This window comes from Camelus dromedarius, chromosome 12 (genome assembly GCF_036321535.1).
Source record: "Camelus dromedarius isolate mCamDro1 chromosome 12, mCamDro1.pat, whole genome shotgun sequence".
Taxonomy (NCBI): domain Eukaryota; kingdom Metazoa; phylum Chordata; class Mammalia; order Artiodactyla; family Camelidae; genus Camelus; species Camelus dromedarius.
The window spans coordinates 13,974,063-13,989,647 of record NC_087447.1 but is presented as its reverse complement, the minus strand read 5'-3'; the positions used below and the strand labels follow the sequence as shown (position 1 = coordinate 13,989,647).

The window sequence follows — 15,585 nt, the reverse complement described above, 5'->3', positions numbered from 1 at the left end:
TGACCTGTAAAGCTTTACATAAAGCTGCATTTATGAATCGTCCAGGTGTAAAAAGACTGTGCAAGTACATCTCCTGTTAGAACATTAAAAGAAGAATTAATACCATTCTAAAAAAGATAAAAACTGGAAAAATTTGAAGGAAGAACTCAAAGTTTGCATTTCTATCATATGAACGTGGAAATTTTGTCTTTCTGCATTTGAGCAATAACAGGTAACAGAGCAGGCATGTTTTCATGCTGAAAGTGAAGATTGCAAGTGTTTTCAACTCAACTAGATGTACTGTCCTGAAAATTCTGTGTTCTTCACGGAGCACCTCAGTGGGTTCCACTAGAAAACACAGCTTGTCAAATGCCAATCTTATTTTTTTTTTTACCTATTTTTTAAAATATATTTTTATTGAAGTATAGTCAGTTTACAATGTTGTGTCAATTTCTCGTGTACAGCATAACAATTCAGTCATAGGAACATACATATATTCATCCTCATATTCTTTTTCACTGTAAGTTACTATAAGATATTGAATATAGTTCCCTATGCTGTACAGTATAAATTTGTTTATCTATTTTATATGTATTAGTTCAAATGCCAATCTTAAATGGAAGAGGTGAATGGAAGAGATAAAAATTTGGTAAGAGAATAATTAAGCTGATTTCTACACCATCAACAAAAGAACTCATTTTATGGTTCACATATAAAAGAAAAAGAACCAATAGTAGGTATTATAAGTAAAAAAACAAAAAACAAAAATAACTGCAACAAGCTCTCACAATTGGGGAAATGAAGTCTAGAGAATAAAATGAAAAGTCTTGTACTGCTCCTTATTTTGACCAAATTTCATAAACCAGATTTGTCAATAAGCAGCAAACCTGATTGATCTTCATTCAAGTTTCCTTCCTTTTACCGAGGTTCAGGGGGATAATAAAATGACCAAAATGAAGGAGAAAAACAAGGATTTTAATAATTAGCACATGCTTTTGGTTTTTAGACAAAAGTCAAGTACCAATAAACTCTTGAGATTAGAGATTAACAATATAGCAATATTCAATTTCAGACGTTCAAAGTGGGTTTTCCAATCTTACAAGTAGTCATCGTTTCAGAGCCAGAGCCCATCATCTTTAATTTCATTTTAACATTAATGCATCAACTGAAAACTTTTTCTTCCACTTATCTCAAGGGTGTCCCTGAAAAACAGGGAGACTGGCCTGTTTTACTCTATTGCCTTCTCACTTGAAGTTACATTCCTCATAGCATACACCTCTACCAGAATTCAGCTTACTTCTAGTTCATGTGCATATAATAACATGAACTAGACACAGAATAACATGGTTAGTATACTGGACACCTACTGTCTGTATCTGTCCAGAATCCATGTTCCCTTCTTTTACTAACAAGTCCCTTATCTTTCTCTGGGGAACCATTCCTCCCCTACCCAGATGCAACTGACTTCACCTCCCTCGACAACAGCAAGGCACAGGCTGCATGTGTTTCTCATGCCAAGCCAGAACATTCTATTCCTTCTGATCAAAGTGACTATGTCAGGAATTAGCACATGACTCAAGCCAGGCCAGTGTCAACTCCGGGACCTGGGACAGAAGTGCTCCTTCCCCTAGGGCTGCTAAGTTCACAGAATGCAAGTTTGCTCAGGGAGCCTGCCTGACAATAAACCCAACAAGGAGGAAAGCAAAAAGAGACAAAGGAGAGATCAGGCCCTGAAGGCGTTGTTCCAGACATGGCTGAAACCAGGCAACTGAATTTCTCAGCCACACAAGCCAATACATTCTCCTTTACAGCTTACATCCGTTTGAGGTGGGTTTCTTCCCTCTACCTCTGAAAGAGTTCTGCTAATACAACGGGTTCCTTTCAAACTAATGATCAGGGGAAACCATCCCCTTACGTAAGACTTTAGCATTGCTTACTCTGGGGTCTTGATCATCTCTGATAACAATTTCTTCCTCTGGCAGAGGCTGCATAAAAACTGGATTCCACTGACCTGCAACATTACTACAGAGAGAAAAAAGACTATCAGTCTACGAAAAGATGATGAATAAAAATGCTGCTTATGCTGTTGGCAGTATCAGGGCAGGGAGGGTCCCATCACTGAACTTCTGCAACTGTTGCTTGATCAATTCTATTAAAAACTTTTCCAAAAGAAGAGAAACATATTCATAGCAGAGTCTGGATTATAGAAGTGCTCTTACCCATCTTAACAGGCACCTTCCTGAAATTAAAACTCTAAACACAAATCTATAAATAATAATTAACTTTCATTCTACATTTACTATATGCTAGACATTATGCTAGGTGCAGTTAATAGATACTACTCACATGTGTCTCATGATAACTCTTTGAAGGATGCATTGCACTCATTTCGAAGATATGAAAAGTGGGGTTTGTGGTATCTCACAGATAGTAAGTAGTAAAACCAGTATTCATACACTCATCTGACTCCAGATTTTTTGCTTTTTTACCATTTTGCTTAGATGTCATGTATGAGGAGTATTCAATTTTCTGAGGTGTGGCTCAGGGTCAATCTAGGGGCAACCATTCCTAGAATTCTATTCTAGAATACAAGGTTATGAGGGTCTCTTTGGATTCAATTAGTTTACAGTTGACTTAAATGACATGGGGTTTATGAGTGCCAACCCTCTGCATGTCCAAAATCCATGTATAACTTAAAAAAAAATTATTATTGCATAATTTAATTATTTTTATTTAGGCAGGGTGGGGGGATGGTAATTAGGTTTATTTATTTTATAGAGGAAGTACTGGGGATTGAACCCAGGACCTCCTGCATGCTAAGCATTTGCCCTATATCTGAGCTATACCCTCCCCCTGAAAATCCATGTATAACTTACAGTTGGCCCTCCATATCTGTGGATTCAAGCAACCACAGGTCGAATAGCACTGTATACAGTATTTACTACTAAAAAAGTCTGTGCATTAGGTGGACCCCACAGTTCAAATACTTGTTGTTTAAGGGTCAACTGTAGTTTCAGGGATGTCAAGCTGCATTCCAGGGGATCCTCCACAGGTGTTTCAGGGATTACACAAGTGTTTGATTCAAAATTCATCTTTAAAATGTATTTTGTAAGTATTAAAAAATTTTAAGTGAATATCATGTACATTAAAAAAATCAGATAACAAACATATCACATGTCTAACATTAGAGATTACCAATGTTAAATTGTATTATAATTTTATACTCATAAAATACTAATTTGTTATATATTAGAGTTCATTATTTTTTGAAAAAAAGGGTTTCCTGCTTTTTAAAAAAGTTTGAAAAACATGGTACTCATTCAATCTATTACAATGAGGAATCTATTACATTCACCCTCTTATGATGAGGAAACTGAGACCCCAAAGGGGTTGCAGTGTCTTTTGGAAGTTGTAGGTATCAGAAACAGTCTTTGCTCAGAAGGAAAGAAAATATCCAGATTAGAATTTTTTTGGATATGAGCTATCTTATCCCAAGAAATATGGTACTATTTTTTTTTAACCTCATTCCGACTTTAAGAATCCTTATTTTGTCCTAAAACCATGAGGTTGGAAATAACACAAAATTCAAAAGAAGTTATGTCAGAAAACAGGCAAATCCAGGGATGAATCCTTTAAATGCAAACATCTGACTTTGGTTCTACATAAAGAGCTCTCTGGTTTTCTAAGTATGAAACTGCTTGCGGTAAGGTAGGATGATAGAGGGGAGGGACCCGTACTGTTCAAAGTTGATGTATTTTACAACTGTTTGGTTCTCAGCATCATGCCACAGGGCCCAGATATCCGTGGAGGTTAAGGCAAAGTCAATCAGTGTCTCCTAGGAGGAAATGTAGGGGGAAAAAACAAACAAAAAAACAGGTTAAAATAAGAAAGAAAAGGTATTAATTTATGGCGACTTAAATTTGTATTGGCAGGAGAGGTAAAAGCATGAAAACAAAAGACAGTACCACATGAATTTGGTAAAATCCAAATGAAATTTTTTTGCGTGAAATTTCATTAAATACTCCATTTTTAGATTTCAATCCCATTACAACATAGTTAGTTAGTCAATGCTTCTTTCCTGTACTAATGTGATAAGCAAAGGATGATTCAACCTACCTGAGAAATGAACAGTGAGGAAATGTGATCTAGACTGTAGCGGTTGTTCTCAGTGCTCACCAACTGGAAAACGCAGAACTGTTAAAACACAAGTTGGTGATTTAGTACTTGAAATAATCAACAAGCTATTTTTCTAAGCAACACACTGGCATTCAGAAACCAAATGTTTTAAAAAGTGTAATAAATTACAGAAAGTATTTACCATCTGAACTATTTTGAAGCATGTGCTTCAGTAGTATTAAGTACATTCACACTGTTGTGCAACCAATCTCCAAAACTTTTTTCATTGTGCAAAACTGAAACTCTATACCCATTAAACAACTCCCGATTCCCCCTCCCTCCGGCCCCGACAGCCACCATTCTACTTTCTGTCTCTATGACCTTGACTACTCTATATAACAGAATCTTAACAGTATTTCTTTTTGTGACTCTGTTTCACTTAGCATAACATACTCAAGGTTCATCCATGTTACAGTATGTGTCAGAATTTCCTTCCTTTTAAAAGTTGAATAACCCATTTTATGTATATACATCTTGCTTATCCATTCATTCATCAATGAAGACTTAGGACGCTTCCACTTTGGGGCTACTGGGAATATTGTTGCTATGAACATGGGTGTACAAATACCACCTCAAGACCCTACTTTGAATTCTTTTGGATATATACCCAGAAATGGAGTTACTTGATCATATAGAAATTCTATGACTAATTTTTTGAGGAACCACCATGCTGTTTTCAATAGTGGCTGCAAAACTTCACATTCCCACCAGCAATGGACAAGGGTCCCAATGTCTCCACATCCTTGCCAACACTTGATATTTTCTATTTATTTCCCCCTACAGTAGCTATCTTAATGTGTGTCATGGGGTATCTCACTATGGTCAGAAACCTATTTTTAAGTTTATATTTTTACCAAAGTACCAGACATCTTGAATGTGGATGTCTGTGGCAATGTCAAGTCACTGCACAAGTTTGTGAATGTGTTCTCTCACTTTCTGTACTTATGTTACTGCAAACTGGTAACAAACAATTTGTGGCTCAGGACCATTCCACGGACCACACCATAGGTCTACAGTAGGACTTCTGTCTTGAGATTTTTAATAGTGTGGAAATACAGATGGCATCCTTCTAACACTGAGGATATGATGCTTGAAATGATTAAACTAATGCACTTATTAACAGTATTAGAATCTAAAGAACCAAAAGAAAACCGAGAAGAAACAAATGAGATTAATAGGAATGGATGTAAAGCATTATAGAGATTAAAAAGAGAATCTTCAAATATGCAGATTAGGGAGAAAAAACACGCTGAAGAACAGTTTTTATTTAAGAAAAAAAAGACCTCAACTTCATTATACGCTGACTGGTAAAGAAGTGTTACATAGCTGCTAAGAAAGTGCATCTGATTTTAGGCCTCATTAATAGAACCATAATGCTCAAAACAAAGGAGGTAATAGCTCTGCTCAATTTGATACTACTCCTAGAATACCACATTCACCTTCAACATAACTTTCAGAGCAGTGGTTCTTAAAATGTGGGCCATAGATTCCAAGAAGTCCCTGAGACTGTTTCAATGAGGTCAAAACTCTTTTTTATAATACTACATTATTTGCCATTTTCACTGTGTTAATATTTGCACTAATAATGCAAAAGCAAAGGTGAGTAAAATATTGGTGTCAATGTGAATCAAGGGAGAGGCACCAAACTGAATATCCTTTCATGATAAAAACCCTTAACAAACTAGGAATAGAGAGGAACTTCCTCAACACGATAAAGGGCATTAATGAAACAATTCACAGCTTACATCACACTCAATGGTGAAACACTAAAAGCTTTTTCTCTTACATCAGGGCGAAGACATGGATGTCAACGTTTGTCATTTCTATTCAACACTGTATTGGAGGATCTTTCCAAGGCAATTAAACAAAAACAACAGAAAAAGTCTCCAGATTGGAAAGTAGTAAAACTACCTTTATTGGCAGATTCTATTGTCCTATAAATTTAAAAAGTCCCACTCTAATCCTAACCCTAACCCTAATAAGAGTTCAGCAGGGTTACAGGACACAAGATCAATATTAAAAAAACTGTATTTCTATAAACCTGCAATGAGCAATTTGAAATGTTATTAAGAAAATAATTTCACTTACAATATAAAATACCTAGGAATAGACTGATAGAAAAAACCACAAGTTACACTCCGAAAACTACAAAACATTGTTAAAAAAAAATTAAAGATCTAAATAAATGGAAAAGCAGCTTATGTTCATGAACCAAAAGCCTTAATACTGCTAAGATGGCAATAATTTCCAACATGATCTACAGAGCCAACACAATCTGTATCAGAATCTGTGAGGTAATAATAAATATATATAGTGATCTCTGTCCCTGGCTTCTGACACCAGCTCCTAAAACCCTTTCAATCTCCTGAGTGATAAGGGTGTGAGAAGCATCTTTTGTTCTAACATTTGGTTTTGGACACTGGTTCCTGACACAGAGCTCCTAAACCTCTTGGAATTTCCTGGATGATAGGAACACTTTCTGTTCTAAGGAGATGACTCCTGGATAGCTTCAGGGTGGGGGCTGGTCACCAGAAAGACCAAGCTTGGAACTTTCATCCCTGACTCCCATCCTCTGGAAAGCAAAAGGAGGCTGAAGATTGAGTCAATAATCCACTATGGCGATGTGATGCAGCCGCCATAAAAATCCCTAAGGTACAGTGTTTAGAGAGCTTCCAGGTTGGTGAACACATCCATGTACAGAGAGGGTGGCATGCCCCAACACCCTGGGACCCTTCTGGACCTTGCACTACGTACCTCTTCATCTGGCTGTTTTTCTGTAACCTTTATCATACAATAAATTCGTAAATAAAAGTGAGTCCTTCCCTAAGTTCTGTGGGTCATTTTAGCAAATTATCAAGCCCAAGGAGGGGGTCGTAGAACTAATCAAGAATCCAAGGAGGTAAGAAGGTCTCCATGTTTGGCAGTAGCCTGGCTTAGGGTGAGGTGCATGAGCAGGGCAAGAGGGTTTCCACATATATCGAAGGCCTGGCGCAGGGTGAAAACTCAAGCAGGATGAGGAGAGTGTCTATGCAGGGTGGCAGTCTGCACTGGGGCTTAGAGCCCAAGTAGGTGAGGAGGGTGTCCACTGCATGGGGGTGGACTATTGCAGAGTGTCAGGGCCCAGACAGGGTGAGGAGAGCATCCATATGGAGGGACAACCTGGACAGGGACATCAGAGCCCAACAGCGGTGAGGAGGGCACCCAAGCAAAGCAGCACCCAGCATGGGGAGTCAGAGCTCCAGCAGCATGAGAACAAACCCCACCTCACTGGAATGTTATTAGGATTAAATGGATGACATGTGTAGTGTGTAAGCCCACAGCAGGCATGGTCCAAGCGTTTGCTATTGATGTACATAAAAGGAACACATAATACCCAACAAGTGGCTGTTTATTATATGATTACACCATTACATTGCATCCTAAATACTTCATCTACATACACACAACAGATAGTGTCTGGATGATGAGCAAAATTATTTCTAAAAATTAACTTCCCCTCAACCACTTAATAGCACCTACGTCCCTATCATAACTCCATTGTTTTTTACCCATACTTTCCAGATGACTCTTTCTTGTTTAGTTTTGGGTTAATCTTTCCTTTCATACTCCTTTAAACTCTCTACCCCTCTTCATTGTGACTTCTCCTTCAAGATCTTTTCATTCTCATATTAGCATAAAACCAACAATCTCTGTGGAACAACACATGAAACATCTAGGTTGGTGTGCAGAGTTTAAACAGACTCAGTGAGTCTACAGCTACTTCCCACATCAGTCTACACAGAATACAACTTGATACGAGTCTTACTGGTTTCATACCTGTCCTCGCTTTGGTGCATGTATGTATATCCCCAGGTAGAGTCCCATGGAAGGGGAATAAGCAAGCCGCAGTTTGTGACCAGTCCCAGCAGTCAGCCGAAGGTCTTTATTCACAGGGACATACTCCAGCATGTCGGCGACCATCAGGCACATTTGGTCCTGCCCAAGGTAAGAGTTAATAAGTAGTATCAGAGAATATTCAGGTTAGAAAAACGCCTTCCCTTTTTAAAGAATGTACATCCAACAGGGGAGGGTATAGCTCAGTGGTAGAGTGCCTGCCCAGCATGCACAAATTCCTGGGTTCAATCCCCAGTACCTCCATTAAAAATAAACAAATAAGAACCTAATTACCTCCCCCAACAAAAAATAAAAAAATAATTAAAAAATTAAAGAGGGGAGGATATAGCTCAGGCGCTAGAGCACATGCTTAGCACGCACAAGGTCCTGGGTTCAATCCTCAGTACCTCCCCTAAAAATTAACAAATAAATAAACCTAATTACCTCCCCCATTAAAAAAAAAAAGAATGTACATCCATATCTAGCAGCCTATCTAATTTATCTGCTGAAGAGTGCTTTTTTTAAAGGCTGAGATGAAAATATCTCTTTAGTTCCAATAGAAAAAATCATCAGCTGTTTTGTTTGAAAATCTTGAAAACTATTTTACCAACTTGTATTTTAAAAACACATTTGTTCCTAAGTGAAGAGTATACTCTGTACCACCTCACTTTTCTGTAGGACTCATAATTTTCAAAATAAAAATACAAAAAGAGGAGAAATGTATGAAAAATAAAGTAAATGAAACTGTCTAAATATGAAAATTTCCAAACTAAGAGCTCTTACCAGAGCTCTTCTAAGAGAGGAAGTAAGATTTATTTAAATTCCCTTATAATTCGCAATCCTATTTTAACTTACAGTAACTATAAACGTAGCATTTACCTTATAAGACCACATTCGTAATTTATGATCTTGACACAGAGCAAAGATGAAGGCATCGTGTTCAACACAATGAACAGCAAGACTGAGGGGACGATCCGAAGGCCCCTGATCACCTCTAAAAACATAAGGCCAAGTTTTAGAGTTCTATTGTTGCAAATTATTTAATCATCAGAACTTGCAATTTAAGAGACAAGATACAATTATAAATGCACACTCTTAACAGAAGGAGCAATAGTTTTCAGGCTGGTCTAAGAGAATTACATTTTTCATTTGACTTATAACCAATTACTACGATAAATTTTAAAACTCTCTAAATATCAATGGAATACTGTTTTAAAAATCAAACTTTCTACTTCTAATATTACACAAAATTAGATTTGGTAAGTCAGGGCAGAGCACTGAACTGGATGTTGTGAGAAGAAATACAGTAAGCCAGTTTCTGTCATCAAAGTGTCCAGTCCCAAATGAAGTGGGCTCTGGAGTGTGGCTCTTCTCAGAGGGAACGTGATGCTGTGTAGCCCCTTCTCCTTCCTAGTATAATGTTCCACTGCCTTGGAGTCAGACTGGGAGCGCTAGCAAGTGCTGACCAGTGCAAAAAGATTAAATTCTCACGCCCTTTGATTTACCTACCAGAGACCACCCACCTGATAGCTGTTGGCATCCAGCCTATAAGCAACCGTTGCATTACTGAACTCTGTTTCAGCTCCACAACCGACACCATCCCTACAAGGTTGAAAACAAACCAGTCATATCCAAGGCACCTCTTGACCATACTTGGTGAAACCCAAAGGTGAGGAGGATGCAATCATAAATGAGGAATTTATGACAGGTGATGGGCTTCTACGTAATACACCTTTCTACATGTATCACACCTTAGATACTTTGAATCATTATTAGATCAATAAAAACAGCATCTTTACATTCCTAGAAGAAATTTTTGCCATTTACAAACAGTAAATTATATTCCTGCTCAGAAGAATCGCTTCATTCTTCCAAAAGAAACACTGGACACCTCTCATGTGCCAGGTACAGTTCTAGGTGCTGCTGATACAACAGTCAACAAAACAAATTAAAATACTCCTGTCCTCATAGAGCTTACATTCCATTGAGAGGAAGAGAGAAGCAGGGACAGATAATTGGTTAGAAAAATAAAACACAGAAAGGGCATAATGAATGCTAATGGTGGGGGTGAAGGTGGGGTGTTGCAATTTTAAAAAGGTGGTCAGGGAAGGCCTCACTGGCACGGAATAAAGACCTAAAGGAGCTGCGGAAATGAGCCACGCTGGTATCTGGGGGACTATCCCCTGCAAAAGCCCTGAGGTAGGTGTGCTTGGAATGTTCAAGGAGCTGCAAGAAGGCATGTGGCTGGTGTAGAGCAGAAGGGGAAAGAAGAAGGTGAGGTTAGAGGCAGCAGGGCATCACCGTAAGGACTTTGGGTTTATTCAGAGTGAGATGAAGAACAGCCCTATTTGAGGGCTTTGAGGAACAGAGTGACATGACTCAACTTAGGTTTCAAATGTATCAGTCTGCCTGAGAAGTTTCTGCAGAGGGGTGAGGACAGATCTGGGGAGATCTTTAGGAAGCAAATGCAATAATCCAGGCAAGTGAGCGGTGACCTGGACAGGGTTATTAGCAATGAACTTCCTTGTTTCAGTTAATTTACTTTAGTTACAGTACCTCAAACTGAAGGCAGATAACCAGTCAACTCATCTCTACTAAAGGCCTTAGAAAAGAACTGTCTTACAGTTTTGTTTTCTCTACTCAAATAAGCTGTACAACTCCTCATCCACTGTATAAAATCTTGCCCTTTTGGGAAAACACGGTCAAGCATTAGGGACTCATTAGGCAAACAATAATGAGCGACCATTTTAGGGCTAGTATAGAAGCAATTCCTACATCGGATGATGGCCTTGGACTTCTAATGTCTGCTTTAATGCCAATATTCCTTTGTTTAAAATTAAACCCATGCTCAGCTCCCATTCTTACCGGGTATGTCATAAGGAGGTAGTTTAAGAACAAAGATTCCCCCAGAGGCAGATGGTAGAGCAAACAGAGCCTCCCCGTTGTTGCTAAGCCAGGCTGCTGACGTGGTAGAATTTGGTGAGAGTCCAGGAACTGCTGGAATTAACTGATAGTGGCAGGGATCCCTGAAATCAACTTTTCCAATGTCAGTGAATATTGATTGCATCTGACTTTCAATTACCAACTCCTGTGGAGTAATTAAAAAGAAAAATCTGTTAAATGAAAATAAACTGGATTTTGTGCAGTTCCTCTCAGTTACTACAAAAGTTTTTAAAGTAAAAAATTGTTGAGCTTAAAAAGAAAGCTATTCTTTTGTAAGACAACTATTCTTTTCAACTTAGAATGTGTCTTATCATTTTAAGTAGTAATCATGAAAATATGCTTCATTAGGGCTAGCAAGGAATCTGAATTTTCTTCAATTTCGCAGGACACTGCTTCAGCACTAAATCTGTGACAGTCAGAGTAACTTGGGAAATAAAGGATATTACACTTAACCAACTTACACTCCTGTACATCCGGGAAGGGTGTGGTAAAAGTAACCTGTGCACTGTTTGATTGGTTAATATCAAGATTATCACATGATTCTGAGTCTCAGAGACATGAACCCCTGCAGGTAAGAGGCTGCAATTTTGGAATTTGAGGCGAACTGCATTATTCAACAGATTTATGTCCAGTGACTCTTCCACCAGCTCCAATGTATCTCCAGAGGTCTTCCTATTAAAAAGAAAAGACATTTGTTTTAAAAGTTTATGCTTTTCTTTCTAACTTATTATTGCATTGAAATGTATGGCAATAGTGTCCAGGTGAAGTCTCTCAACTTGAAAATTTTGGATAAACAAACTCAGACCAATTCCAAACCACCACACTATATAGTCTACAAAACACAGCATTATATAAAATTCAAATCTTACTATACAATTGTTAAATGGAAGCATTCCCAAACTTGATAGTCCATTTTCTTTAAGAAGAATATTCAATGCCACTAAACTCCACTATAATGAAATCTCACACCATACACCCTTATTAGTTATAGTGGAATGTGGCCTCCACATATATTACTACAGTGTCAAACTACAATGACCTTAATAAATGTGAGTATTTCCCCTTCTGTGACATCTTCCTGCTAAGATGCAGGGCAGACTCTTCTTCAGGCACAGCTCTGCCACGTGGTAGCTTTAGAACCACAGAAAGCACCATGCTGGGAATGCCCGAACTTCCCATCACCCCGTCTACCACATTACCCGAATCCATTCTCTAGGTGATCTCGTTCAGTGTAGCAGCTTTAAATGGCACTGAATGCCAACAATTCCTCAACTGTGTCTTCAGCCCAGACCCTCCTTTGAACTCCTGACTACGCCTCAGCACTTCCCCTTCCGTATCTCACAGGGATCTCAAACCAAACCTGTCCAAAACAGAACTCTTGGACCCAGCAAACCCTCTTCACCTGTGCTCTTTTCCAACTCATTAATGGCCATCTCTATAACTTCCAGTTGTTCAAGTCAAAAATCTGGGGGTCACCCTTGAATCTTCTCTTTCTGTGTACCCTACATCTGATCCAACAGTAAATCCTAACAATTTCAACTTAAACCGCATCCACAATCAGAACCTCTCTCACTGCCTCTGCCAATACCAGCCCTGGCCTAAGCCATCATCATCTAATGTCTGCAACGTGGCACCAACCTCCAGGTGGTCTTCCTACTCCCACCCTCTTTCCACTACATTCTGTTCTCAACACAGCGGCCACAGCAACCCTTTAAAAACACAACTTAGACCATGCCATTCCTTCACTTAAAACCCTCCCATCTCACTCAGAGTACAAGTCAAAGCCTTCAAATAGCCAACAAGGCCCTAATCTGGTCCTTGGCTACCTTATTTCTCTATCCTTTCTTCACTCAGCTGCAGACTCCTGGCCCCTTGCCATTCTTTGAAAACAACACACAAGCTCCTGTCTCAGGGTTTTTGCACTTTTCATTCCTTTTTCTTGGAAGGCTGTACCTAAAATTCTCATCCCCCAGATATCCTTACTTCTTCTTCTCAAATATCAACTTATCACTGGGTCTTGCCCGACTACCCTATATAAAATATTAATAATAATTCCCCTTCCTTCTTCTCTATTCCACTTACCACCTTACAAACTATATTTACCTGATTTTAGGGAGTTACTGTTGATCACCTGCTCCCTCCACAAGAATAAGGACTGTGCTTTGTTCCCTGCTATATCCTCAGTCCCTAAACGTTGAGTGGAACATACTAGGCATTCAAAAATATTTCTGAAATAAATAAGATTTGTAACTCTAACATAGGTCTTTTCTTCTGAGCCTCAGACCTATACATTTCAATGCCTACTTCACACTGCCAAAGGGCTGCTACACAGATACTTCATTAGTACATCTAAAAGAATTATTCACATTTCTTCAAAATCCATTTCTATATCTCAGTAGATGACAATCCCTCTGCCCAAAGTCTGTTTAGTCACACCAGAAACCTATTTTTCCTTTACCATTCCTTATCCCATATCCGATCTATCATCAATTCCTAATGAAGCTGCCTTCTATGTATATCTTGAATCCACCTATTTCTTTTTTCCTAGTCACTCCCACAACTGAGTCACCAATATGACTTATTTGGTCCATCATAAAAACAAATTGTTCTTTTGTATTATACCCATCCCACCCAACTTACTTTCTGTGGTACCAACTGGTGCCTGCTGAGGCCCTGCGACTCCCAAACTCCCAGCCCTCAGGCATCTGCCTGCTCCTCTTCAGAAGGTAAAGTACATCCTTTTCTGATGTGTGTTTGCCCTAGCAGGATTAATAGCCCTGGGAAATGGCTAACCTCACAACAGCTCAGGCTGACTTGTCTCAGTCCGCGTTTCCTCCTTATCGGAGTCGTAAATTCCACTACCTTACCATACACCAAAGACCCTTACCTCACTCATAGCCAGTCAAAAATCTGTTCCCCTATTCCTTTGTGTTCACAGCCCCTTCCTCAATGAAAGGCCCTGCACGTTCACCCTCAGCGCTCACACACTTGCCTCTCCTCTGTGTGGCCTGCTGTTGTCTATGACAGTGCACCTAATAAACTCCTTCCCTATTTTCACCCTTCGTCTTTGGTAAATTCTTTTACCTCCCGAGACACCCTCCCACCCGTGTCCCTCAACACTTCCCACAAAGTAGACTGGTTATTTAAAAATGCAATTTTGATCACATTAGTAACCCTTTAAAACCCTCCAGTGAGCGCTCAATGAATTTAGGATAAAACCTAAAATCCTTAAATAGGACCTGAGGGTCCTTTGTGATATGAGTCCTGCCTACCTCCCTGGTCTCAGCATCTCTTCCATCATTTTCCATTTTGCCCACTGCGCTTAAGCCACAAAGACTTTCAGTCAGTCCCTCAAACCTGTCAAGGTCTGCACATGGACTTTGCGTATGGTGATCCCATTTGCTGAACTGCTCTCTCCCCCAACCCCTTGCCCGACTAACATTTCATCCTTCAGGTCTCAGGTTAAATGTGATTTACCTGAGGCCTTTCCAGCCCCATCAATAACATTTTGTCTTCCCATTAGCCTCTTATAGCCCCTATACTTTTCCTTTGAGGAAAGCAGGAAAAACTTGTATTTATATACCTATGTGTGGTCATTAGTTTTATGTTTTTTTTCCTTCTCAAAACTGCCCCATGAAAGGTGGGTCCACATCTATTCCTACACTGCTACAGTATCTTGCATGATGAAAATGGTGATTGTTTTTATTCATCACCCCCAGTATACTTAGCAGTGCCTGTCATGTAAAAGCTCAAACGTATCTGTAGAATGAAGGAAACAGTAAAGCACTATAAAACTGGTCTTTGGGGCTTTATCCCCTACGCTACATTCCTTCCGCTTTTAGTGCTGCCTGAGAGGGAACCTCTTCTAGAACTCTGTGTCTCCTTAATTTCCCACTGATTCAGATATAGATAGAAAACAGTCTTTCTCTTTTCCTGCCAATAACCATTTCAGAAAATGAATGACACCTTGGGAACCACCACGAAAATTCCGAAGCCGAACAACCCAACCTTCCAGAGGGGTTTGACAAACACTGCACTTACCAATGAATGAACCTGTTTCTGGTGACGGAGAACAACTTGCCACTTTCCACATAGTAGAAGCCTCCCGCGCTCTCACTGTATTTCGCGGCTCCGGCCACGGCATTTGCAGTTCCTGCAAAAGGAGAGTGGGAAGCCTGCACACGTGGTTCTCCAGGGATGACACGCGCTGAGAAAGCGGAGGGTGATGGACTGACAACCCATACAAAACGAAGGGGGAGAAAAGGGGAAGAAGTAGGACACTAAAGAAGCTCTGATTCCGGGGCTATAGGCATGTGGGCTCAGAAGGATGAACTGGGGGTCAGAGATTTAGGGATCCACGGGAGGAGTCCGAGGGGAAGGATCGGATCGCGCCCTACGGGGATGCTGCCGTACCAATGCCGCAAACTGTGAATTCCCGAAAGTGCCTCGGCCTTTCGCGCTCAGCTCCGCTGAGTTCCACGAAGCTCCGTTCCAGGGCTCCCGCCGCCGCCATCTTCCCGCCGCCGCCGCGAGGCCCGACGGGACACCAGCGGGGCCGGGCGGTGGCGTCACTTCCGGAGGCGGAGCGAGCGGAGAGCGGACAGGTAAAGCGGC

At 39.9% G+C, this 15,585-nt stretch overlaps 1 protein-coding gene across 1 annotated transcript in view; it reads right to left on the bottom strand.

Moving 5' to 3' along the window:
• NUP160 (nucleoporin 160) overlaps nucleotides 1-15,501 on the bottom strand; it is a 38,857-nt gene extending 23,356 nt beyond the window's left edge. The window contains exons 1-11 of the mRNA XM_011000688.3: nucleotides 15,385-15,501; nucleotides 15,013-15,124; nucleotides 11,433-11,643; nucleotides 10,894-11,116; nucleotides 9,552-9,630; nucleotides 8,908-9,022; nucleotides 7,972-8,130; nucleotides 4,096-4,173; nucleotides 3,717-3,814; nucleotides 1,917-2,001; nucleotides 5-73 (exon numbers count right to left, since the gene is read on the bottom strand). Of these exons, the coding sequence (XP_010998990.2) occupies nucleotides 5-73; nucleotides 1,917-2,001; nucleotides 3,717-3,814; nucleotides 4,096-4,173; nucleotides 7,972-8,130; nucleotides 8,908-9,022; nucleotides 9,552-9,630; nucleotides 10,894-11,116; nucleotides 11,433-11,643; nucleotides 15,013-15,124; nucleotides 15,385-15,484 (1,329 nt within the window). The 5' untranslated portion in view covers nucleotides 15,485-15,501. The remainder of the gene's footprint in view (nucleotides 1-4; nucleotides 74-1,916; nucleotides 2,002-3,716; nucleotides 3,815-4,095; nucleotides 4,174-7,971; nucleotides 8,131-8,907; nucleotides 9,023-9,551; nucleotides 9,631-10,893; nucleotides 11,117-11,432; nucleotides 11,644-15,012; nucleotides 15,125-15,384) is intronic.
• Between the last annotated feature and the right edge of the window lie 84 nt (nucleotides 15,502-15,585).